Below are 26,023 nucleotides of genomic sequence, written 5' to 3'. Positions count from 1 at the left end.
CATTCTAGCTATGTGGTTCACTGTGGCATCCGAGGGACTGACTAGGATAGTCACATTCGTTGATGAGGATGTGAAAGATTTGACCTCATCCATAGAATTTAAGAGGATGGTGATCTATCTAGCCAGATGGTTTAGAGTACAGTATGAGAAACCAGATGGGAGGCAGCTCCGGGTGGTGTTGGACTGCAAACCGTCGGAAGGGGCTAGTTTGGCCCAAATGATGGCTCTTTTGGCCTTCAAGAGTGGGATGGAAGAGGAGCACCCTACTCCCACTCAGCATCGTGAATCCATTGATATACGGTACACATTTTCCCAGACGAGGGCAAATACAATATTCACCTGCCCTGTTGAAACCGTATCGGAGTCGTACGTCAACATTGTTGAGGTGTTCAATGAGCACAATGTCAAGGGAGTTGGCATTCCATTCTTTAGTACCTCGGTCAATGTTTACTATGCTGAATAAAGTAGTAACATTCTCAGCTCCGCTCGCGTCCTACCGCAGGCTGTTATAACAGGAGCTTAACAGGAGCTCAAGGTCCGAAAGCGGCTTCGAGCACATCCTTTGTTAGGAAGTATGATACAGTAGTAATGTTTTGTGTTAGAAATGTAGTTAGTGTGATATTAGATGTAGTAGTTATTACATTAGCATGTGGAAATAATTGTATTGTAATCAAATAATAAGTGTGATGTCAAAACCTGGAGGGAGGACTCTCGAATATGAGTATTCCATCACATGAACTGTAATAAACATTATAATGAAGTGCGATGAACTGTGATCAATTACGTTGTGTTGTAAGACGGAGATTTCAGGTTGCAGCAGCTGGAAACAACTGTCTGTGGTCACCTGCATAAGTCCCAGCATTGGAGAATTCTATTTCGGGAAATATCTTATTTTGTATTTGTATTGCTTATCACTTTGATTAAATGCTAAATGCTTTCTTGATTTTAAACTTGATCCAGTTCACTCTTTTGATTCATTGTTGAGAAAAGTGGTATATTTACTTGAGCACCAGAGTAAACAAATATATTATTATAATAAAACACATAAACCATTACAGAGGTAAACATCTAATTCTGGGCTGGTGTATTACATCGTGTTGTATTAGGTGACAACATTTGGGATATAACATGGTGAAATGCACAATGATAGACATCACAACAAGCTTGCCTTGTTGTGGACAAAAACAACACATTACAATTCCATTAAAACTTGAGGTTATGTATCTAAACTCTGTCCTCAACAGGTCCATTTTACCAGTGAACAAACAACAGTCTCTCAGTCTGACAACAAATTAACAGTTATGAACACTCAAGCCTATGTATAACTCACCAACTATATATATATACTGTCAACGTCAGCCATAACAGATTCAACTCACATCCCTTCATGAATGCACAAGGAGCCTGTAAACTTCTTACCAACTCCTTGTTTTGTATTATGGATCTCATTGAATGTGCTATTGTATTTCACTACAGTCGAAAACCCATATGGCGCTTAAAAAGGCCTATTTTTCTCGACCTCGACAGTTCATCAACATACAAAGTTCAAATCAATTTAGTTTATTTTACTTTGTATAGCCCAAAATTGCCAACCTTCACATCGGGCACAGGAAGCAATGCCTCCACGCTGGGAAAGCAGGGCAAGTAGTTGTCCATGTAAAAAAGTGTCTGATTTCGTGCAGAAGTTACCATGTTTTTGCACCCGATGGCGCTGTATATTTTAACCCTCACGTTGTCCTCGGGTCTCTCTGACCCTCGGCAACATTCACACAAGAGAGGCCTGCGCTGTTCGGGTCAAAACGACCCGACAAGGTCTCGCGAGATGACGGCTAGCTACGCGTCACCATCAGAAGGGCCGGGACCGTCGTCTCGTCTCCGTCATTCGGGTCAGAACGACCCGGCGAGATGTCGCGAGATGACGGCTCGCTACGAGTCACACTGACCCTCGAATCGTGTCCGTCGTTCGGGTCAGAACGACCCGGCTCGTAGCGAGCCGTCATCTCGCGAGAACTCGCGAGAACTCATCGCTCGGGTCTAATCGGCTCGCTCCGGCGAGCGCCTCGGCCCCCCAGACGACGGCGTCGGGTCACACTGACCCTCGAATCGTGTCCGTCGTTCGGGTCAGAACGACCCTGCTCGTAGCGAGCCGTCATCTCGCGAGAACTCGCGAGAACTCATCGCTCGGGTCTAATCGGCTCGCTCCGGCGAGCGCCTCGGCCCCCCAGACGACGGCGTCGGGTCACACTGACCCTCGAATCGTGTCCGTCGTTCGGGTCAGAACGACCCTGCTCGTAGCGAGCCGTCATCTCGCGAGAACTCGCGAGAACTCATTGCTCGGGTCTAATCGGCTCGCTCCGGCGAGCGCCTCAGCCCAGACGACGGCGTCGGGTCACACTGACCCTCGAATCGTGTCCGTCGTTCGGGTCAGAACGACCCGGCTCGTAGCGAGCCGTCATCTCGCGAGAACTCGCGAGAACTCATCGCTCGGGTCTAATCGGCTCGCTCCGGCGAGCGCCTCAGCCCAGACGACGGCGTCGGGTCACACTGACCCTCGCCTCGGCAACGTCATTCGGGTCAGAACGACCCGGCTCGTAGCGAGCCGTCATCTCGCGAGAACTCGCGAGAACTCATCGCTCGGGTCTAATCGGCTCGCTCCGGCGAGCGCCTCGGCCCCCCAGACGACGGCGTCGGGTCACACTGACCCTCGAATCGTGTCCGTCGTTCGGGTCAGAACGACCCTGCTCGTAGCGAGCCGTCATCTCGCGAGAACTCGCGAGAACTCATCGCTCGGGTCTAATCGGCTCGCTCCGGCGAGCGCCTCAGCCCAGACGACGGCGTCGGGTCACACTGACCCTCGAATCGTGTCCGTCGTTCGGGTCAGAACGACCCTGCTCGTAGCGAGCCGTCATCTCGCGAGAACTCGCGAGAACTCATCGCTCGGGTCTAATCGGCTCGCTCCGGCGAGCGCCTCAGCCCAGACGACGGCGTCGGGTCACACTGACCCTCGAATCGTGTCCGTCGTTCGGGTCAGAACGACCCGGCTCGTAGCGAGCCGTCATCTCGCGAGAACTCGCGAGAACTCATCGCTCGGGTCTAATCGGCTCGCTCCGGCGAGCGCCTCAGCCCAGACGACGGCGTCGGGTCACACTGACCCTCGCCTCGGCAACGTCATTCGGGTCAGAACGACCCGGCTCGTAGCGAGCCGTCATCTCGCGAGAACTCGCGAGAACTCATCGCTCGGGTCTAATCGGCTCGCTCCGGCGAGCGCCTCAGCCCAGACGACGGCGTCGGGTCACACTGACCCTCGCCTCGGCAACGTCATTCGGGTCAGAACGACCCGGCTCGTAGCGAGCCGTCATCTCGCGAGAACTCGCGAGAACTCATCGCTCGGGTCTAATCGGCTCGCTTCGCCACCGGGGGTGGGGGCTTCGGCGAGAGATGACGTTTTCCTACATGTCACGATTGCAATGGGTGAATGTGTTCCGAACCTCACACGCACACACACAGAGAGAGAGAGAGAGAGAGAGAGAGAGAGACGATAACATGCATCGCCGCCGAGTGCGAGAGAGGCTTCAGGTACGCGATCAACGTCCGCAAAAGATCCACACAAAGTATAATATCCAACCGCGGCAAGGCCTCTCGAGTTGACCTTTCGCTGTATGTCGCAATCAAAAGGGCCGAAGGGGTGCCGAACCACACACACACACACACACACACACACACACACACACACACACACACACACACACACACACAGACAGAGCGAGAGAGAGGGATTCTTTTGGTTTTTCAAAAACACTTTATTTTTCAACATCCCAAGAAAACAATTCACAACATCAAATCAGCTCAACACAAAGAACATAATAAACACAACCCCAAATAAACAAAAGTACTAGTAGAGAGAGAGAGAGAGAGAGAGACAGACGATAACATGCATCGCCGCCGAGTGCGAGAGAGGCTTCAGGTACGCGATCAACGTCCGCAAAAGATCCACACAAAGTATAATATCCAACCGCGGCAAGGCCTCTCGAGTTGACCTTTCGCTGTATGTCGCAATCAAAAGGGCCGAAGGGGTGCCGAACCACACACACACACACACACACACACACACACACAGACAGAGCGAGAGAGAGGGATTCTTTTGGTTTTTCAAAAACACTTTATTTTTCAACATCCCAAGAAAACAATTCACAACATCAAATCAGCTCAACACAAAGCACATAATAAACACAACCCCAAATAAACAAAAGTACTAGTAGAGAGAGAGAGAGAGAGAGAGAGAGAGAGAGAGACCTCTGCGCTCCTTTGGCTCCTTTAGTGATGCGGTGCAGAAATCCCTCTACGTAGTCCACGGCGTGAAGGCCTCCGGGAGCCGCAGCTGCAGTCGGAGGACTCAGCGGAGGCCTCCTCCTCCTCCTCCGTGCCTGCCTGCCTGCCTGCCTGCCTGCCTGCCGGAATCGCGATCCGCCGCTCCACTTGTCACTTTTTATTTTTGTGAGAGCCATTTATTTAGCCTGTGAGCTTTCTCCTCTCCCTTCTCTTCGTTCGCGAGGAGGGGCCTCGAGGAGCTGTTTTTCTTCCGCCCCGATCCTCCCCTTTCTACATTACATTACATGTCATTTAGCTGAGGCTTTTGTCCAAAGCGCCGACGTACGACGTAAGTGCATTTCCACATAGAGTGAGCGTACATTTTTCATCAAATAAGCAGTTTGAAAACACGTTACAGAAAAGTGCCATTACGAGTCCAATTCAAGTGCTACCATTTGTCAGTGCTACGGTCCGCTAGTGTTTTAGTCGAGGTCTAAAAAAGGTGCGTCTCGACTTTTCCCGCGGAAGACGTAGAGGCCCTCCGCAGTCCCGACGCCTCATGTCGCAGAGCTCGTTCCGCCATCTGGGAGCCAGGACGACTGCAAAGAGTCGCGATCTCGCCGAGTGCTTTTCTCTCAGAGCGAGGGAGGAACAAGCGGCTTGGCAGATGCAGATCGGAGTGTCGAACCCCGCCGCCGCCTACCTGTCCACCGAGGTCCCTCGCCTCCTGTACAGCACCCCCCCCCCACACACACACACACACACACACACACCCTCTGCAGAGGTCGGTTGGAGGAAAAGGAAGAAGGGGGGGGGGGGGGGGGGGAAAGGCCGCCGCGGGAATATAAGTAGCGGCTCCGACCCACAGACGCCAGCCGGTGACGATGGCTTTCTATCTGAAGCTAGCGACCGCCTTGTGTCTCGCCGTCGCAGTCCCGCAGAGTGACCCGCGCGTGCCCTTTTCGGCGGTTTCCTACGCGGGGCGCGGCAGAGCGGTGCGCAGAGACCTCGGAGGAACTCTGTCCATCCGGTGCCGAGCTGTTGTCGGAGCGAGCCCGAGGTCCCTGAGGCTGGTCAAGAGCGTCGGCGACGAGACCTTCACGCTCGCGGCCCGGGGCGCCTCGCCTAGAAAGGTCATGGTCGACGACGCCGTCGTCGGCGAAAGACTTCGGTTCAGCGGGACGTTCCCGGACTCGGAGGCCGTCATCGAGAACCTGATCGCCGAAGACACGGGCCAGTACTGGTGCTTTTACTCGGGGCGCGAGCCCGGGTTCGACCTGTCCTTGGACCAGCGGGGAACCGGGTCGGTGCTCCTGGTGGTGGCGGCCGGCCCTCCTCCTTCTCAACATTCACGCAAGTTTCCCCAAAAGGGCTGCGGGGGGTGTAACGCAGGCTAGCTAAACGCGCCGCGGGCTAAACGCTTTTTATTTGTATTTCATTTGCTGTTCCCGACGACGACGACGACGACAGGTACGGCGAGCTGGGGCGACGGCTTGGCGGCCCTGGTGGCGAACGTGACCTGCGTCGGCGCGCTGCTTCTGGGAACCGCCGTCGTCATAGGGCTCCTCGCGTGGATCATCCACGAGGTAGCCGCGTGGTCCGAGTGGTGTGTGTGTGTGTGTGTGTGTGTGTGTGCGTGCAAGCTTTTCTCAATCCCTCACAACAACAACCGTTCCTGTGTGTGTGTGTGTGTGCGTGCGCGTGCGTGCGTCCGCAGACCCGGATGTGCCGAACGGCCGAGCGGCCCGACGACGCCGTTTACGAGGACATGCGGCCGACCGTCGTGCCCTGAAGACGAAGCGAGGGAGCGAGCGGGCGGCCACTTCTCACCGTCGCTTTCGCGTGACGCGAAGGAGCACCCGGACCCTCGTGCGACACGTGTTTTCCACGTAAACGAGCACCCGTCCCCGTCGCTGCGACTTTGGAGTCCGTGTGCGTGCGTGCGTGCGTATGTGTGTGAAATAAAATAAAAGGTTAAAACCAATCTCCACGTGTCGTTGCCTTGTCGTGTAGCGTATGGCACAAGATTTGAGGGGCCGCTTGTGACAATTTAATTCGCGGTGGCCACCTCGGTTCGCGTACCCTCGGTCGGGGTTCGTGTGGCCGATGACATCGATGTCGGTGACATACTAACGAATGCGCACGCGGAAACGGTCGCGTGCTACTCACGGATCGCCTCGACGCCGGGAAGCGCTCTGCCGACATGTCGACTTTCTACCTGAGCCTCGCGGCGGCGACCCTGTGCCTCTCCTGCGCGGCGGCCCCGCGCGGTCCCGGTGAGCGTCGCATGCTTGTTTCTGTGTGTGTGTGTGTGTGTGTGTGCGGGCGAGGCGAGGCGAAATGATTTGGGGCGTGGTTTTTTTTTTAAATCGTCGCAGGGCCCGACGAAGCGGTGTGGAGGGAGCCCGGAGAAGCCGTGACCGTCCGGTGCCGATCTTCCCATCCGAAGCCCGAGTACCTGAGTCTGATGACGGGTCGCGGCGCCGGCGGCCGCGGCGACGTAAGGGTCCTGTTCAAAGACGACCAGCCGGGCGGCGGCACCGTCGCCCCCGAATACCGAGGCAGACTTCGGTGCAGCGAAACGTTTCCGGACGTGGACGTCGTCATCGACCCCGTGACTCCCGCCGACGCGGGGCGGTACGAGTGTGTGTATTTGAAATACGATCGCCAACGGCGACCCGTGGAGTTGCCGGGCACGGGGTCGGTGTTCCTGGTCGTGCCGCAGCCGTCGTCGCCGGGTGAGCAAAAATATTGCACGCGCGCGAAACAGGACATCGCGTCGAGGCCGAGCGAATGACCCGCTCTCTCTCTCTCTCTCTCTCTCTCTCTCTCTCTCTCTCGTGTCCGCGACAGGCGAGAGGTGTCGAGACGAGCTATGGGATGACACCCCCCCTACGACACTGGCGACCTGCGCCTTTGTTGTCCTGGTCGTCGTCGTCATCGCGTGGTGCTTCGCGTGGACGCTCCTGAAGGTAGGCGCCCGACCAAAAAAAAAAGCCTCGCGACGCCGCAATGACTAACGCGTTCGTTTCCGACACAGGCGTGCAGGATGTCGAAGGAAGCGCTGCGGCGGTGGCGGCAGCGGCAGGAGAGGAAGAAGCTGCAGCGGTTCCCCCTCGACGACGTGTACGAGGACATGAACGCGACGGTGGCGCGCTAGAGACATCGGCCGACCGGGGCAGAGAGAGAGAGAGAGAGAGAGAGCGAGAGAGAGAGAGCGAGAGAGAAATTCCAGCACCTCGGACAGACGCCACCCCCCCCCCCTCCCCCTGACTCTCTGTCCGCGCGTTTGCCTGCGCTGGCTGCGCTGGCGGGTGACCAAGGAGGAGTTTGTGCAAAGTTCTTGGTAAGAATCATGAAAGTATACATGTCTCTCTATCTCTCTCTCTCCTCGCGCGCTCGCAGATAGAGCTTCAGGAGGTGTGGGACGCGGGGGCCTCTGTCCGAGGTGCTGGAATTTCTCTCTCTCTCTCTCTCCTCGCGCGCTCGCAGATAGAGCTTCAGGGGGTGTGGGACGCGGGGGCCTCTGTCCGAGGTGCTGGAATTTCTCTCTCTCTCTCTCTCCTCGCGCGCTCGCAGATAGAGCTTCAGGGGGTGGGGGACGCGGGGGCCTCTGTCCGAGGTGCTGGAATTTCTCTCTCTCTCTCCTCGCGCGCTCGCAGATAGAGCTTCAGGGGGAGGGGGACTCGGGGGCCTCTGTCCGAGGTGCTGGAATTTCTCTCTCTCTCTCTCCTCGCGCGCTCGCAGATAGAGCTTCAGGGGGTGGGGGACTCGGGGGCCTCTGTCCGAGGTGCTGGAATTTCTCTCTCTCTCTCCTCGCGCGCTCGCAGATCTGTCCGAGGTGCTGGATTTGTGTGTGTGTGTGTGTGTGTGTGCGTGCGTGCGTGTAGGTGACAGAAGAGACAGACAGAAGAGACAGAACGGGTCGGCGAGAGAGGCGATACTAACGTCGCGTGATAAAGTCGGGCGAGGCGACGCGCGAAACACTCGTCTCCCCGAAAGGGCCCGAAGTCATGACTGCCGCGACGCCGACCGCGCTCGAGCTCCTCGAACGTCTTTTCGCAGATCCGGTGGAGCCGCGAAAGGTCTACCACTACTCTGACATGGGAGAGGGAGAGGCTTCGACCGCGGCTGACAACAAAGAACGAGAGCTACGAGGGGAAGAAGAAGACGACGACGACGACGACGACGACGGCGGCGAAGAATACAACCCGGAGAACGAAGCTTTGTCTTTGGAGGAGGAGGAGGAGGAGGAGGAGGAGGAGGAGGAAGGAGAAGAAGAAGAAGAAGGAGAAGAAGAAGGAGGAGAAGAAGAAGAAGAAGAAGACCGCGCCATGGGCGAAAGACCCGAGACCTGCACCTTTCCGTCCAAAAACGGCGAACTGACGTGGTCCTCGACGGCGCACGGCAGACGGGGCGCGACCGACGAGCAGAGTCGGCCGGGTCCGCCGACCCCCGGGCCCACGGAGGAAGCGGCGTCCCGCGCCACCGACATCGCCTCGACGTTCCGGCTGTTTGTGACGCCCGCGATAGAAGACATTGTCCTGGAGATGACCAACCTCGAAGGTCGCAGAAGATACGGGGACGACTGGAAAGGCATGGACCGGGTCGACCTGCGCGCCTACGTGGGCCTCCTGATCCTGGCGGGCGTGTACAGGTCCAGAGGGGAGGCCGCCGCCAGTCTGTGGGACGCGGAGAGCGGAAGGGCCATTTTCCGCGCCACGATGCCGCTGAAGGACTTTCACGCGTACTCGACACTGTTGCGATTCGACGACCGCGAGACGAGGCGCGAGCGACGAGCGAGCGACAAACTGGCGGCCGTGCGAGACGTGTGGGACGCGTGGGTGCTCCGACTGCCGCTCCTCTACAACCCGGGGCCCGAGGTGACCGTGGACGAGCAGCTGGTTCCGTTCAGAGGTAAGCGGCGGCTGCGGCTGCGGCGGAGGGGCTTTTTTTTATTTTCTTGTAAAGATTCGCGAAAAGACAATGCCGATGATGATGATGATGACGACGCTCTCTGTCTTGTCTCTCTCTCTCTCACTCTCTCACTCTCTCTCCTCGTAACCCCCCGCCGCCGCCAAGGGCGGTGTCCCTTCAGGCAGTACATGCCCAGCAAGCCGGCGAAATACGGAATCAAGACGTGGGTGGCGTGCGACGCCAGATCCAGCTACGCGTGGAAGATGCAAGTGTACACCGGCAAGCCGACGACGGGCGGCGGCGGCCCCGAGAGGAACCTGGGGATGAGGGTCGTGCTCGACGTCACGGAGGGCCTGGCGGGTCGCAACGTGACGTGCGACAATTACTTCACGTCCTACGAGCTGGCGCGCCGGCTCCTGGCCAGGGGGATCACCGTGGTCGGCACGGTTCGAAAGAACAAGCCCGAGCTTCCGCCCGCTCTGCTGGCGACGAGGGACAGGGCGGTGTTCTCTTCGATGTTTGCGTTCACGCCCACCACGGCCCTGGTGTCCTACGTGCCCAAGAAAAACCGCAACGTGGTGCTCATGAGCACGCGGCACGCCGAGGCCGAGGTCGGCGACCGCCCGGACGGGAAGCCCGCGATCATCCTGGACTACAACCGCAACAAGGGAGGCGTGGACAACCTGGACAAGGTGATCGGCACGTACAGCTGCAGGAGGATGACGGCCCGCTGGCCCCTGGTCGTGTTCCACAACGTCGTCGACGTGTCCGCCTACAACGCCTTCGTGATATGGCGAGAGGTCCGTCCCGACTGGATGTCCGGCAAGCGGAGCAAGCGCAGGTTCTTCCTCGAGCGGCTCGGAAAAGAGCTCGTGACGCCGCTCGTCGAGAGGAGGGCGTGTCTCCCCCGCACGGAAGCGTCCGCGGCGGTCGTGCGGGCCGCCCGGAGGGCGCGCGGTCGAGCCGAGGCGGCGCCGGAGGCGGAACGGGAGCCGGAAACGCGGGCGGCGGCCGTCGCCTCGGCTCTGTCCAGGGTGGCGAGCAAGAGGAAGAGGTGTCAGATTTGCCCGTCGAAGAAGGACAGCAAGACGCACACCGTCTGCTGCGCGTGCAGCAGGTACATCTGCCGGGGCTGCTCGCGCGCGTTCTGCCCCGCCTGCGCCGACCGGCGTGTCTCGAGCGACGGAGGCGGGGGGCGCGGAGACGACGACGGCGGCGACGACGGAGGCGCGGCGCGCACCTGCGACTATTGGAGGACGCGAGGACGACAAGGCGTGGAGGGGGGTGACGGCTGAACGCGCGCGTGCGTGCGTGCTACTACTAACGGAGGGCGGGGGTGAAGGCTGAATGCTTGACGTAATAAAAACACAATGGATGTACACACCAATCTGCATTGTCTTTATTCACATTTACACAAATACTTGACGGATACATACATACATACATATATATATATAGTTTGCTTACTATAGTAAAAGTTGCACCGTTTAACGTGAAATTCTAAATGAGTCTTCCTCGTCGACACGAACGCGGTCATAATACGCGACTCGCGCCCCCTCCATTGTACCCACAATGCATCGGAGCAGGCTCGCCTGTTGTTGTGAGAGCCAAATATCCCAGAATGCATTTCAACCTAAGCGGCAGGCGACAACGACCGACGGAGGAAAATAAACACACAGTCCGAGTTTTATAAATACTACTTTATTTAAGTAACGTTATGTAATTTTATGACTAAAGTTAGTTGTTAAAGCAAACGTTTGTCAACAGCCTTTAACGTAACAATCTGCCCCGTGGACGTGTAGCGGACATAACGGACCGTCATAACGGACACCCTCCAGCGCCGGGAGGTCAGCTGATCATCTCGCAGCCCGCGGAGAGCGGCCTGTTTTCGTCGAGTCTGCTGTGAAATGCTCCGCCGGTCGTTTTCGCGTCTCCGTAGCGGTTTATACGTGAGACTCGTCGAGCTGTACCACGACGAGTCTTGGTACGTTTTCTAACGTGGTGTCAGAGACGGAGGTTGTTCACCGTCTGTTTGTTTAGATTCATAACTTCATGTTTACATGTAACTTTTGTACATACGTATTGTCTGTATGCGCAGAGCGCAGCTTGTTTATTGTCCATCGTTGTGCATTAAAACTAACAATGTTTTAATTAAAGGACACGAGGTGAGCACCGCGCTCGAGAGTCTAAACTGGCGGAAGAGCTTCAAAGAAAATCTGAAGCTCTGACTTGTAAAAATAATGAATAAAAAAATCCACATATGGATTATTGTACTCTGTAAGATCTTTGATGTGCGGTCAGCGGCTTGCTGCACGAGGACCACTACGCTGATTATCAGCCTCTTGATGAGTAACAAGACAAACGGTAGGTGTGTGTGTGTGTGTGTGTGTGTGTGTGTGTGCATTAAAATATTTTAGTATAATAGTTTATTTTTTGTTACAACCTCCTTGATAAAGCTATCTATTTTACGACGGCTTATATATACAATTTCTGAGACAAAAAATGAGACAAAAGCTTGTTAATAGTAAAATATTTAAATCAAAAACTAAATTAAAGCGTATTAGCAAGACCAGCTGACGTGGTGACGTCATCAAGTCAGCTGCTGTTCCAATGGCGGAAATGACCGTCCCCCCCCCCCCCCCCCCCCGCCCCGAACCTCCCGAGTGTATTCTCGTGGGAACGCAAGTCCGTTCTCGCCGTCTCAGGTATTGCGAAAGGGCCATAATAGTCTTGCACAGAGAGGTGAAGGCTGAACGCGTGACGTAAGCGCGTACGTTCGTACGTGCGACTGCCGGAGGGCGGGGGTGTGTGATGGCTGAACGCGTGACGTAAGCGCGTACGTACGTGCGTGCGTACGTTCATACGTGCGACTGCCGGAGGGCGGGGGTGTGTGATGGCTGAACGCGTGACGTAAGCGCGTACGTACGTGCGTGCGTACGTTCATACGTGCGACTGCCGGAGGGCGGGGGTGTGTGATGGCTGAACGCGTGACGTAAGCGCGTACGTACGTGCGTGCGTACGTTCATACGTGCGACTGCCGGAGGGCGGGGGTGTGTGATGGCTGAACGCGTGACGTAAGCGCGTACGTACGTGCGACTACCGGAGGGCGGGGTTGTGTGATGGCTGAACGCGTGACGTAAGCGCGTACGTACGTGCGTGCGTACGTTCATACGTGCGACTGCCGGAGGGCGGGGGTGTGTGATGGCTGAACGCGCGACGTAAGCGCGTACGTACGTGCGACTACCGGAGGGCGGGGTTGTATGATGGCTGAACGCGTGACGTAAGCGCGTACGTACGTGCGACTACCGGAGGGCGGGGTTGTATGATGGCTGAACGCGTGACGTAAGTGCGTACGTACGTACGTGCGTGCGACTGCTGGAGGATGGGAGGACAACGGGAGGGTTAAAACATCGTCAGTTTTAATGCACAATGATGGACAATAAACAAGCTGCACTCTGCGGTTACAGACAATACGTTAAAGTTACATTTAAACATGAAGTTATGAATCTAAACTCTGTCCTCAAACAGACGTAACCGGTGAACAACATCAGTCTCTGACACCACATTAAAACGTATGAAGACTCGTTATAGTACAGTTAAATCTCATGTATAACCGCTACGGAGACGTGAAAACCGGCGGAGCATTTCACAGAAGACTCGCCCAAAACAGGCTGCTTTCTGTGGGCTGAGATGAGCTGACCGCCCGGTGCTGGAGGGTCTGACGGTCCGTTAACTACACCTCACATCTCCATCCACGGAGCAGATTGTAACAACAAAAGTTGCTTAAACAACTAACTTCAGTCATAAAATTACATTACGTTACTTAAATAAAGAAGTATTTATAAACTTCGACATAAAGTTGTTTATTTTCCACTGTCGTTGTTGCCTGTTGCTGAGGTGAAATGCATTCTGGGATATTTGGCTCTCACAAGAACAGACGAGCCTGCTCCGATGCATGCCCGGTAAAATGGACAGAATACCTTGCTACACTATATACTGAAGGCAAAATTATATTGACATATTGTGAAGGTGGGATAATGGTCTTGGGATGTTTTTCATGGTTTGGGCTAGTCCCCGTATTGTGGTGGTGTCTGGAGGAGTGGATTGGCTTTAATGAAACAAGTAACCCTGTAATTCTGGAGCAATAAAGTTACCATATATAATACCATATATAAATCTCTGACATGACAAAGTGGATAACAGGTCATTCTTTCCTTGAGCAAGGAAGTTAACTAAGTTACCTAAATCCAGCAGGTGTCCTCATTATGGCAGCACCATGCACCTTCAAAGGGTTGGATGAAATACAAATGGGATTTCTCATCCCTTATGTTAATGGAATTTGTAAAACAACTAGCCGCTGGATTGAATAATAATGATGTCTATAAAGACTGTACCTACATTAGATGGTTTACTTTGTTTTAAAGTAGTCAATCTAAAACCTGAACTAAAATCTTTAGGGACACGTTTAAAAAAAAAGTAAGATATTCTAACATGACCGAAAGCCATTAATATGACAATAATCCAATAGTAACCACATTATTCAAAATCAACATGTTAAGTGACCAGGCACATATTTTATTTATTTGTTAACAACTTCATCAGGTTAGTGTTAACTGGGGTTGGAGAGAAGACCTACAGGGCACCCCTGCTTCTTTTTTTTTAGTTAGTAAAAAAAAAGGAAACGATAGTGAGCTCAACATTAAATGAATTATTAATAATGTAATAACAATAACTTATAACAAAAACTTATTTCACCAGTAAATTACTGTTAAAGACAAAACAATGGGAAAAGGGTATTTTACAACACCTTCGAATGCAGCACAAGGCTGGCGAGGCGAATTTCACGTGAACGCAACATCGGTTTGTTTTTCAGACAACGGCAGCTACAGACTGTTCAGTAAAACACAGACACACTTTACACCGTTTAGCTGTCAGTATTTTAACCGTGGTTGCTCCATTGACATATTTAAAATATGTATATACTTCAGCTGCTAGCTAACGGTAGGCTAACGTTACCTGCTGTCCAGTATAGCGTTTACTAGCGTCCCGTGCGGCGCTGTTTCACTTCCCTCTAACGTCCGTTTTCGGAGCATCAGGGAGAGGCGGGAGGCATTTAAGACTTGAATTAAGTCCTCGCTATCTTTCGTAATCACTGACTGGACAATTAGGTTAGTTTGCTAGCTTTGAATAACTAGTCTAGCTAACTGCTAACTGTCTGCTGTTAGCTGGCAGTTTGGCTTCATTCACATACAGCAAGAAACGTTGACAAACGCACTCTTCTAATCATCTAAGTTAATGCAACTTTTGATATAGGAACACCAACTCCAAATATTTTACTATAATAAGCAATTATTATGGAGATATAAACATAATCGAAGCACTTACGGGATTTTCATGAGGGTTCTTTAGATTTCACTCTTTGTGAGGCTTCGTTTTGCCGCGTTCAATGACCTACGTGTCTGCGTCACAGACTGTACTGTTTACTCCGGAGGACCACGACAACAATCTGTGACGCTATTAGCTGCCCTGATTGCTGCTCAATCGCGCTAGGAAATAAAGTAATTTTTTGTTATAAATATAAAACGTCACTAAAGACCTATAATTACACAATCATTTTTAATGTTAAAAATATTTTTCGGGGACCCCCCAAAATCTAAAAATAAATTCTTATGGGGGGTCCCCAATGGCTTATGGGGGGTCCGGGACCCCCCCAGACCCCTCTCATTTCGAACCCTGCCTTCTGGTCTTCATTTGCGCCTCAGCTCCCTAGACACAAGCTTAACCGATCTGTGAAGGAAAGAAACCGGGACGACGGAAGCCCAGGAGGCACAGAAGAGACGAAACGCAACTTCCGCCAAAACAGATCCAACTCATCAAAATAAAATTCACACACACACACTAATAACTAATAACCAAAAAAACAAATGACAACATGTACTTCTGTTACAAACGCATATTGAGAAAGGGCCCATGTGTCTATTTGCTGGTGATTACTAACAGAGCTAATCAACAATCTGGATGTGTAACCCTTTTTTTCTAAAATATTTCAAGATTAACAGCATTTGAATAAATCATATAGATATATAATCATACCTTAACTTTACATACTTCTGGTCAGGACAGAATGCAAATAAACTGTATACTAAATTTGTGTTACTCAGTTTGCTTTTATAAACAAAAGTCGCACCGCATTTCATAATAAAGCACAAAATACATAAATATAGAATGAGAAGCAACAATACAGAACAAAAGCATAACATAATTTCCTCAACACCTATGCACAAAGTGAAACAAGTGCATGATGCAGACCTGAGGCATGGGCACATCTAAAATATAACAGTATCCAGTAAGTGAATCAGCATGTATCTCACCTGCAGCCGGGAGGCAGCAGCGTTCAGTCGCAGTGTCTAACTTTCCGGAAACAGACACGAGGCGAGTAAAACACGCCGCACCGGCTCCTTCTCTTTGTCCACCCAGCTCCCCGCTGAAGCAACATCCACAGCAGCACCATGGCGACTGTTGTAGATACCAAACTATACGACATTCTCGGAGTTTCTCCATCCGCAACTGAAAATGAGCTGAAGAAGGTAGTTACACACGAAAGGCTGAACAGCCTACGAGACCACGTTACATTTCTGTGTCGAGTTTCGAAATTGTGAAAAATTGCTACAATCAGGAAATGCGTTGCTATGCGCTGCTAGCTGCTTCGCTGCGGCTCGGGCTTGCTAACAAGCTAACTGGCCTGGATGTTCATGCGACGATGAGTCTAAAAAGTCAAATTTCTGTGAAAGCGCGGCGTTTAATTTATTTCATCGTAACAAGTGGCGATACCCATTAGTTTATGGTCTTTATTCAATATGAACTGTGTCGAACGATATTCAAAAGCAAGGTTGAGCTAACTTAACGCTATCTAACGTTAGCGAATTAGCTGTCGTTGTGACGTTAGCATTGACCTCACTTTAGCTTTAGCTGCGATGTTTGTCTTGTTAGTTAACCTAGCGTTAGCTGGCCAACATTACATCTGTCGAAGCTTCAGGAATGAAGTCACGTTAGTTCGTTCAACAGCTCGCTGACAAAAATACGTCAGAGGGCGGAAGTGTGAAATTAATGTTTAGCCCACTCTGTTAACAGCAGCTATCGAGCGTCTATTCGGGCGTACAGTAACGTGACTGTACACTGCTACCGTTAGTCGATACAGGTCATATTTGACCGGCACCACCAAACGGGGCCTAGATATGTTTCACCTTAAATCGCTCTACTTAAAATAACTATCTTAATCAAGTAATGTTAACTAATGATTAACCCCCGCAAGCATAATCTGTTTCTTTAACGTTACGTTACATACGTACCATTGTAACCCCTCATTACAACTACCGGTTAATCCATTTCATTAAAACTGTATGGTGTCATGTGCGACTTCAGTATTTACTTCAAGGCCCTTGATCAACAAAACTGACGTCAGACAAAAGGATAAACTCCTATCCCTTAACGTAACTAGCTGCAAGGTAGTTAGCAAGGTATGCTAATCAGCGCACGCACTTATACGTTAACGTAACAGATCACACATTTTTAAGTGATTTATTTTTTTATTTTGAGGGTGAAGGTGTCTGTGTGTGTGGGGGGGGGGTAGTGCTGATTATGATCTAAGTGATTAACAGAAGTAACACAAGGAAATGTATTGCTGGTTACTCATTAAACCATTGGGCGTAAACATATATACGTTTAACGCAGTTATGCAGGTGTTATGCCGACTGGAACATCTGGTTTGGTTACGGAGGCTCGTGTGATTGCGTAAACGGTAGACCTACTCCATCCTATGAAAATGTGTCATGTTGATGTGTGATTCCAGTTAACTGGCATGTCTACATTGAGGCATTTGCCAGTAAGGATCTCTCTTTTTGTACTCCTAGTCATACCGGAAACTGGCAAAAGAATACCACCCGGACAAGAACCCAAATGCTGGTGACAAGGTGAGACATTTGGGACTTTCCCCTCAGTTTTGAAGTTAGTCATCATGGGTGGTTTTATCGTTGGATGTGAAACAACATTAAGAGCAAACTAGAATATTTTACTCATTCTATGGGTTCTGTAATTGCTGCTTGACACAATTGCTTGAACGACTCCCTTATGTGTTTGGAACCAAAGCCAATCCTTCCTTATTGCCTCTGTTTTTTTTCTTTTAACAATGTGTTGGAATTACAACACGGACACGTTAAAATTAGCTGCATTTATATGTACAAATTTTACTCATGTTATCAATCTTATAAGTCTACAGATTTGTGTGTCTTTTTAACAGTGGAACCCTTTTCAGTGCGTATGGGATGTTGAGTGAGGGTATATGTGAAAGGTGTGGAATGACCCTTATGTAATGTTTGCAACCTGATGCATGATTCCCTTGTGAATGACGTCACTATTGTTCCCAGGTAAAGGATAAACGGCATATTTTTTCATGTCCAAACCTGGGGTTAATTTTTTTTGTTGATTTGAAGTCAGACAGCTCCACTGCTTTTACAGCAGTGATGTTGATAAATGAACCATTAATGGACCTTTTTTCTTCTTCTTGTTTATCTTAGCCGAGCCCAGAGGATGGTCTTTTCACTTAAGCGTCAGCCCGCTTTAATTGAGCCAGTGCCTGGGTTGTTGCACAAAGCCTTCACTTTAATCAGCTGATACCACCAGAGAATTGTACCATGAAATTACCAAGGGATAATCTGTAAAGTTGAATTCACTGAATTAACGTTCACAGCTATGTGGATACTGGTAACTTCATATTGTCGCACATATGCGCTCTCTCTCTTACTGGGAAATTGCCTGCATGTGTCCACATCAACAAACACAATGTCCTGGCAGGTGAAGTGGGGATTTGGTGGCCTGTTTTCTGCGCACACAGCAGCTGGTGGTAATGGGGCTGCAACTAACAATTATTGTAATCGACTAATCTATCGACTATTTCTTCGATAAGTCGACTAATCAATTATTTACCACACTGTAGGAGCGTGGAAACAAACAAAAAGGCAAGTATTCATTTAGGCTATATCGTGTGGCTGTTATTACCATCCAATAACTTTGGATTTTGAAATTCAAATGTATTTGAGTAAAAAGGTAATACATGATGTAAGTGCAAATTTGCGTTTGAAAAAAAGGTGCAAAGTTTTAAAAGTAACAAAATGGCAATGACGTCTTTGCATGTGATGAGGATGTTCTCTATCCAGACTCCTTCATCTGAGGGTGCATGAACCTCTGAAAGACAAACTTGTGCACGCGCCTTTGATTAGTACTAAAACACACTGTGCTTTAATTATCACGTTTTTATTATGCTAGAGTAGATCTCTCGTAATTAAGTTGTTCATTTTGAATGAATCATACAAGGACTCAGGAGTGACGAGTCCTGTCAAAGAGAGATTCCTTCATTTTCTGTGAGCGCATGTTGGAGAGAAAGATGCCCGGCAGCGGCTTGCGAGAACCACAAACAACGAGCCAAGAGGCCGATTCATAAAAGGAGAACAAACCATTTTACTCCCCCAGTGAGTTCGCTTCATTCATCCTAGTTGGTGTTTGTTTACAACAACGTGCAGGAGGCACAGTGGACACTCGTCGACCAGATACGGCGTGTGGAGCGGACCAACTCTGAGTATTTCGAAGTAGTAGTTATTATAATATACGACGCATCGGCAATTTTTTATAATCAGCGTTGGCGATTACGTCGACTAATTGTTGCAGCCCTAGGTGGTAAATGATTGACTTAACCAGATGTGTTCAACGTTTATTGTTGCAGCTGGGCTTGCTGTTGGGAACTTTCTGGATAATTATCAGCTAAAGATAACTCACTATCGCCTGAAAAATTTGCAGTTTAAATTTAAATTTAAAGTTTCGTTACAATTTTCTCCCCCATGTCTGTTTTCTTTAAACACAGTTCAAAGAAATTAGTTTTGCCTATGAGGTATTGACCAACCCTGAAAAGAAGGAACTTTATGACCGCTATGGAGAACAAGGCTTGCGGGAAGGAGGCGGGGGCGGCCCGGGGATGGACGACATCTTCTCCCACATATTTGGAGGAGGACTTTTTGGATTCATGGGAGGCCAGGGCAGTCGCTCAAGGAATGGAGGTCGAAGGAGAGGAGAGGACATGGTCCATCCACTCAAGTAAGACTCAGCTTGCTCAGCTCAGATTTAGTTTAAAAGTCCTGTTTTCATTACAAGCCAATCTTGTACAGCATCTCGTATGTCTCATGTCACTTGACATTTCTAAAATTAAACTTTTTCCACAGGGTGTCACTGGAGGATGTTTATAATGGGAAGACAACTAAGCTTCAACTTAGCAAGAATGTACTCTGTAGCACTTGTAGTGGGTAAGTTGCATAACCAACATGGTGCTATAGCTCCTGTTGCTTTCTGCTTGGTTTAGAAGTCTATTCCACTGTTTACTTATGTTTCTTCTAACAATGAGTTTGCCTCTTTGTGTGTGCAGGCAGGGAGGAAAAACAGGCGCTGTTCAAAAATGTACCACATGTAGGGGGCGTGGCATGCGCATCATGATCAGACAGCTGGCCCCGGGAATGGTTCAACAGATGCAGTCTGTGTGTACCGATTGTAACGGAGAAGGTAAGGGGATCTGAACGCGCCATCAAGCACTTACTGTGTGTTCTTGTGGCTTGACCTGCATTCACACTGTCTCATTATCCAACTCCAGGTGAAGTTATCAGCGAGAAAGACCGCTGTAAAAAATGCGAGGGCAAGAAAGTTGTGAAGGAGGTGAAAATTCTGGAGGTACACGTGGATAAAGGCATGAAGCACGGCCAGAAAATCACCTTTGGAGGGGAGGCTGACCAGGCACCCGGTGTCGAGCCTGGGGATATTGTCTTAGTCTTGCAGGAAAAGGAGAATGAGGTAGGACGTCTTCCAAATACTGCCGCCACACTCTGCTTAAAACGCCCCCGCTTCTAGCATTCAAGTGTTGACGGTCCTGTACGGTTGGTATTTTCCAAGTTAGATGCGTAAAACATCGGGTTATATTATTTTCATTTACTGCTTCACACGCTTCCGCGCTCTAATTGCCGCGCTGCAAGTCCCTTCAAAATAAAATCACAGGATGAATTTTTTTTTTTTTAAATTTTCCCATGCAAACCCACTACAAACGGGTCCGCGACCCACTACAAACGGGTCCGCGACCCACCAGTTGAGAAACACTGCACTAGGGGTTCCACCCTCAGTGAGCTCATGTGATAGACCATGCGAACGTGGTCACTAACCAACGCAGTGCCGGTAGATTTCTTCCATTGGATAAAATGAAAACCCTGTTGGGTCACCACGATCGGCCACAGGAGCCAACAGAAAATATTGATTGTTCTAAGTAGCAATCAACTCTTGCTTATTAACGCCCAATTTTATTTAATTCAAGAGCAACCCTGGCTGAGCCCGATCAGTAACAAGTCATTCGAGTAATTGTTGGGTTCTGAAGGCCGAAGGGGAGACCACCTTCCCTTTGTTCTCGTCCAGGCAGGATATGGTGAATCAAAGCGTCGACTAGCTCAGGTTTTAAAAATCAAAAAGTATTTAATAACTAAACAAAGAGTAAGGCCTACAATTACAAAGTGAAATACAATGTGAATAGTAATATATTTCATATATAAATAGAGAATTCTCCGACCAAGTCAAAGGTGACTTATCAGAACGGCTGCAGAAAAATTCTAACTGTTCTCCTTCCCTTTCGATGATTCGAAAACTCCCGGGGGGTTGTCTTCTGGGTGTATTTGAATGTCATTGGCTCCTTCTTCAAGTATCTCCTCCTGGTTCAGCCTTTTCACATCCAGGTGTGAACTGCCACGTGTGAATCTACAACCCCTCTCTCTTATCTCTCCCTCACATTCCAATGCATTCTATGTAGAAACATTTTGGCTTTATGCCTCAATGAGTGAATATAACAGTAACAACAGTATACATAGTTTGTCTTCATCTTATAACTAGTACACTTCAATTACAACACAACATATAAGATCACAGTACTTATTGGTTTATCTGGTGCAATACTTTGCCTCACTTGGCTGTCTTGCATCCAATTGCTTAACTAATACCTGACAGGAGAAAAAACTCCCATCAAAAACCCTCTTTTGGGGAAAGATGGGAGAAATCCATAAAGGACGGCAATTAGCTTCCGTCCCCAGGTTTTAACATTACATCATGACAGGATGTTAATGTGTACAGTGTTTATATGATTTACATGACTATAAATTGTTATTGACTATAATGCATTCACTTCATTTAACATACAAATGTAATATCTACTATCTAACATCACACAAACTATAATTCTACACTAAACATTGCTACATGTAACATACTTCTCACCGCTAGGGGTGCACTTCTATTTAAATTCCTAACATAAGGCCCCCCTGCTGCTGTTTTTGAAATATTACACTCTGTAGAGAGTGCATAGCCAGTCGTATTAGAAATCAGGTTTTTCTTGTGTAGTTCAGCAAAATATAAGTGATGTACAAATTCTGGGTTGTAGTGAGCAGTTTGTCACTGCAGTCGGGTCCAGTTTGAGGTGCTTCAACGCTGTCTATTGTCAGAGCTAAAAACCCAGATTGTCTTGACTTTGGCGAGCTGTCAGCGCTGTATGTTGAACCGATTTAGTATGTGGAATAAGTGGATACCCGCCATGATGAAAAATGGCCGACCTGTAATAACACAGCCCCTTAATTCTGAGTGTAACATGCACTCAAATACGTTTTTTCTTCCTTGCTGTTGGTTGTTCAGACATCTTCTCGTTAAAACTTCACCAAAACATCTGTTCAGAGTTGTCTGACCACTCAGACTTGGGTGGTGGGGCTGCCTTTGTTAATTAACACAGCCAGCGTAGTTCAGAGGTGTGCTAACGATGAGTGGTGTGCTTGACCTTCTGATTGAGATAAGAGCCTAGAACACGTCTCTGTTGGTATGAGCTGAAGTAAGAAAGTGCATCATTGATGCCAAGGCTATAACTACTGAAACCATCAGGAAATGCACTTTAAATTCTAACAAGTAAATGGTTGCCTGCCAAATAACAATGCAACTGTTTTTATTTGATATACTTTACTTTAATACTTATTTTAATTAAAATTATTGCATGGCATAATTTTTTAAAAACTGAATAAAACGTGGGTGAGACAGGTCTGTTTCACACAGCTCACTCAATGCGCAAATGCGTCATTTGGACCGTCTTGCGTGCCTTTCACCAGTAGACGTTGTCTTTTTGACTTAATTGTGTGAACACTGGTCAGTTATTCAATTCCTTAGGAATCAGGAAACGTTAATTGCCATAATATGTTGGAACATGAAAACATGGAAAATTAGTCTTGGAACGGTGGCGTGCAACAGTTCCTCAGCTTGCAGTTTTGACAATCTCTTTCCCCCTATTTTCAGACATTCAGGCGAGATGGCAACGACCTGTTCATGAACCACAAGCTGGGGCTGGTGGAGGCGCTGTGCGGCTTCCAGTTTATGCTGAAACACTTGGATGACAGACAGCTTGTTGTGAAGTACCCCCCTGGCAAAGTCATTGAACCAGGTGAACACTCTTCATACCCTGTTCTCTTCTAGGCTGTCAACATTTTATCAGTCAAAGGTACAGATGTTGTGGTAATGATGTAAAATCTCTGAGGACCTAGTCGCAGTACAAAAGGAGTGCGTTACAATAACATGCCCTCACACCAAAGCACACAGCAGACTCATTTTATTGCTGTAAAAGTTTGGGTACAGAATTTTGTCTCCTTGCATGACTATCACAAAGTGGTGAGTGGTGAGATTCTACTTGCACCGGGCAGGTTTTAGGGCAAAAGTGATGACACACTGGGTTCCTGCTGAGAGCTTAATACGAGGAGGCACTAAGCCTCTCCAGGGTTGTTTGACTTTGGTGCTTTGACTCAAGGACTCATCAACGGAACTTGATAAATGAGGAAAGGCTTTTAGAACTCGACCTTTAGAAGTTACAAGTCCAGTAAGTAGCTTGTTCACCTCCAAAGCGATGGAGGTTGGCAAATGCTGTACCCTTGAGGCAAAAACCATTGTATTCTCTGAAGTTGGGCTGTATGAAATAGATTTGACCGGGGTCTCTACAACCACAGGCATTTGTCCAAATGCATGCCTTTAAACACAGGACTATACATCTGGGCAAGTGTTGAAATCATCTGTAATAAGGTTTGCGGCGTGAATAAGTTTGGACCCGTGGAATCTGACGCTTCATAACAGCCCGCTGTGAGTAAACCTTTAACGCACTGCGTCTTTTTCCAGGCTCAGTCAGGGTGGTGCGAGGAGAGGGCATGCCACAGTACCGAAACCCCTTTGAGAAGGGAGATCTGTACATAAAGTTTGATGTCCAGTTCCCCGACAACAACTGGATCAGCCCTGAGAAACTTGTGGTATGGCTTTTTACTACTTTTACATTTTATGTATATCATCATACAATACAATAAAATCAAGAGAAAATAAATGTTCAGGATTTCCAGCTCCTCTCTTTCTATATGGGAAAGGACAAATCGCAATCATAGATATTTAGCTACTGACACAAGGACAGAAATGAGGAACATTCACAGGACAAATGGATGTAAAACATAAGTTGCGCTGAGAGTATTGGCGTAGTTAACAGCAATTCTATTGCTTTTAATTTTTATTGTCTCTGTCTTTGGGTATTTTTTTTTTTAATTGACAAATACGTTCTACACATTGTTGTGGAAATAAAATGCATGTATTGGTGTTACAATGCAAATCCTCTGGAGTAAGCTCATGTTTTCAAGACTTCCACCCTTCACAAGTAAGAATTTGCATGCGTGAGCTTGTACATTAACACGCTGCTGTCTCTCCCTGAGGATTTGGTGTCCTTTCTGGCTCCTCAGCAAATTTCCTTTTGATTTGCCCTGCACGATTGTCCCGCAAATGGTTTCCCTCTCTGCTAAGAACATTACGCCTTAGTGTTCCGCTGCGTCGTCGTGATGATTGTGTTGGCGTGTGTAGGAGCTGGAGGACATGCTGCCCTCGCGGTCGGACCCGCCCATCATCACCGCAGACACGGAGGAGGTGGACTTGCAGGATTACGACGTCAGCCAGAGCTCAACATCGGGCGGCCGCAGAGAGGCCTACAATGACAGCTCCGACGAGGAGGGTGGCCACCACGGGCCGGGGGTACAGTGTGCCCACCAGTAGTCGCACACACGTTCTAATTGGAGGGGAAATGTTTGAGTTGCAGAGTAAACAAGGACTTATGTGAGAATGAAAAGGCTCATCCGTTCTTCAGACACAGATCGAATAACTTATTGAGTTGTGACAACTGGAGTTGTTGATTAATGTTAGTGTGCTGGGAATGTTTTGATCATTTTATGGAAAACTCTCACGGGGGCAGCCAAAGACTTATTCCACTGCACCTGGGACAGCTTTAGACACTTTAAACTGCAACTTCAGGTAGAAGTCGAATAATGTATTTAAGATGTATCCAAACAAACGGTTGCCCCTGTGAACGCAGTGTAGGACTATGATCTGGTGTTCACGGTGATGCCCCTCCACCTCAGTCAACCCCAATATAATTCCATCCCCCCCCCCCCCATAGTTGGGAGCTCCAGATCAAAGAAAGGAATGTTTCTTGTTTGCTGAGTGACTTGCATTTTTTTTTCATAGGATTTACAAAAAATATATTTAAAATTAACCAATGTGCATACATAGACCAAGCAGCTGGGCAATGTGACGTGCCGATCCTCGGACTCGTGCATTCATGGGTTCATTTATTCGGCACTATTCGTAGGACTTGTTTCTGATTTTTACAGCTTTATTTTCTTTGTAGGTTTTTTTTTTTTTTTTTTCTTTTTGTTTTAAATAAAACAAAATTGGTTATTGTGTATATCATTGGACTGGTTGTTGGTAAGCTTCATCGGCTGTGTGATTTTTAAAAAATTGACAAGTGAAAAGATGACAAATGTAGAGCTTGTATCTGTGCAGAGACCATGTGCATGTAAACAAGCTTTGGTTCCTGCACTTATGAAACGCATAAAGCAGCACACTTCTTAAGAAAATGTCTATGAAGTTGTCGAATAAATGGTTGAAATAGCAATGGTGTGTGTCACTTGCTTTGTTCCCCCTCCAGTCACAAAAATCAAAATAGCCTCAATTGGACCAGTGTTTGGAAAATTCTGGGAATATTCAAAAATAGAAACATTTCCATTGGAATACACTGAAACCTTTGAGGTAATTTAACTATTTACCATTGATTGGTCATATAACATTTTGTCATAAGCGGTTATAATGTTCCAATATACATTTTAAAGCTGCATGTGCTGCATTTCATAGATCTTTAAAATATTGTTGCAGTTTTGTTGTGTACAGTCCTCTATTTGCAGTAATTTAATAAGTTGCTTCGCCATTTAATGGACCCTGACTCTGACCCCTGGCCAAACATCCATCCTACTCTTACTGCTGTGAAGACACCCTACTGTATACAAATACATTTGGTATGAACATGGTTTAAGTGACTCAGTGACTAGACTAATCAAGTTACTATCAGTGTTGATTGCGTTTTCTCAACAAAAAAAAACTGACAGCAAGCCGCACCTGACCAGAATGCCAAAAGCTTATTTAAAATTGACACAACCCTAAATGAGACCAATGTGGTGGTGTATCTGGGTTGAAGATGGCATCATCCGAACTGTGACTAGTTCTCTGAAAAAGCACCAACCTCTAGTGCGCTAATGGATGTACAGGTGAACTTGAAAAATTAGAATATCGGCAAAAGCTCATTACTTTCAGTAATTCAACTTAAAAGGTGAAACTAATATAC

The 26,023-nt window shown here is 48.7% G+C and overlaps 3 protein-coding genes across 3 annotated transcripts; all 3 read left to right on the top strand.

Annotated features, from left to right (window-relative positions):
• Window positions 1–6,058: 6,058 nt before the first annotated feature.
• On the top strand, window positions 6,059–7,549 carry LOC134127327 (uncharacterized). The gene is made up of 4 exons (XM_062561982.1): window positions 6,059–6,584; window positions 6,687–7,046; window positions 7,162–7,280; window positions 7,349–7,549. Exons 1-4 carry the CDS (start codon window positions 6,512–6,514, stop codon window positions 7,466–7,468), a joined length of 672 nt encoding a protein of 223 aa, XP_062417966.1. The 5' UTR covers window positions 6,059–6,511; the 3' UTR covers window positions 7,469–7,549.
• A 568-nt stretch (window positions 7,550–8,117) lies between these two features.
• On the top strand, window positions 8,118–11,385 carry LOC134127296 (piggyBac transposable element-derived protein 4-like). Its single transcript, XM_062561696.1, has 2 exons — window positions 8,118–9,225; window positions 9,391–11,385. The coding sequence occupies exons 1-2, from the start codon at window positions 8,322–8,324 to the stop codon at window positions 10,518–10,520; spliced, it is 2,034 nt and encodes a 677-aa protein (XP_062417680.1). The 5' UTR covers window positions 8,118–8,321; the 3' UTR covers window positions 10,521–11,385.
• Window positions 11,386–15,609: 4,224 nt separating this feature from the next.
• dnaja2a (DnaJ heat shock protein family (Hsp40) member A2a) lies at window positions 15,610–25,300 on the top strand. The gene is made up of 9 exons (XM_037483752.2): window positions 15,610–15,812; window positions 17,136–17,195; window positions 19,139–19,368; window positions 19,494–19,574; window positions 19,694–19,827; window positions 19,916–20,112; window positions 22,627–22,771; window positions 23,494–23,621; window positions 24,214–25,300. Exons 1-9 carry the CDS (start codon window positions 15,735–15,737, stop codon window positions 24,400–24,402), a joined length of 1,242 nt encoding a protein of 413 aa, XP_037339649.1. The 5' UTR covers window positions 15,610–15,734; the 3' UTR covers window positions 24,403–25,300.
• Window positions 25,301–26,023: the final 723 nt, after the last annotated feature.

Source organism: Pungitius pungitius, chromosome 4 (genome assembly GCF_949316345.1).
Source record: "Pungitius pungitius chromosome 4, fPunPun2.1, whole genome shotgun sequence".
Lineage (NCBI taxonomy): Eukaryota > Metazoa > Chordata > Actinopteri > Perciformes > Gasterosteidae > Pungitius > Pungitius pungitius.
The sequence above is the reverse complement of the archived record's forward strand: the minus strand, read 5'-3'. Positions and strand labels throughout refer to the sequence as shown.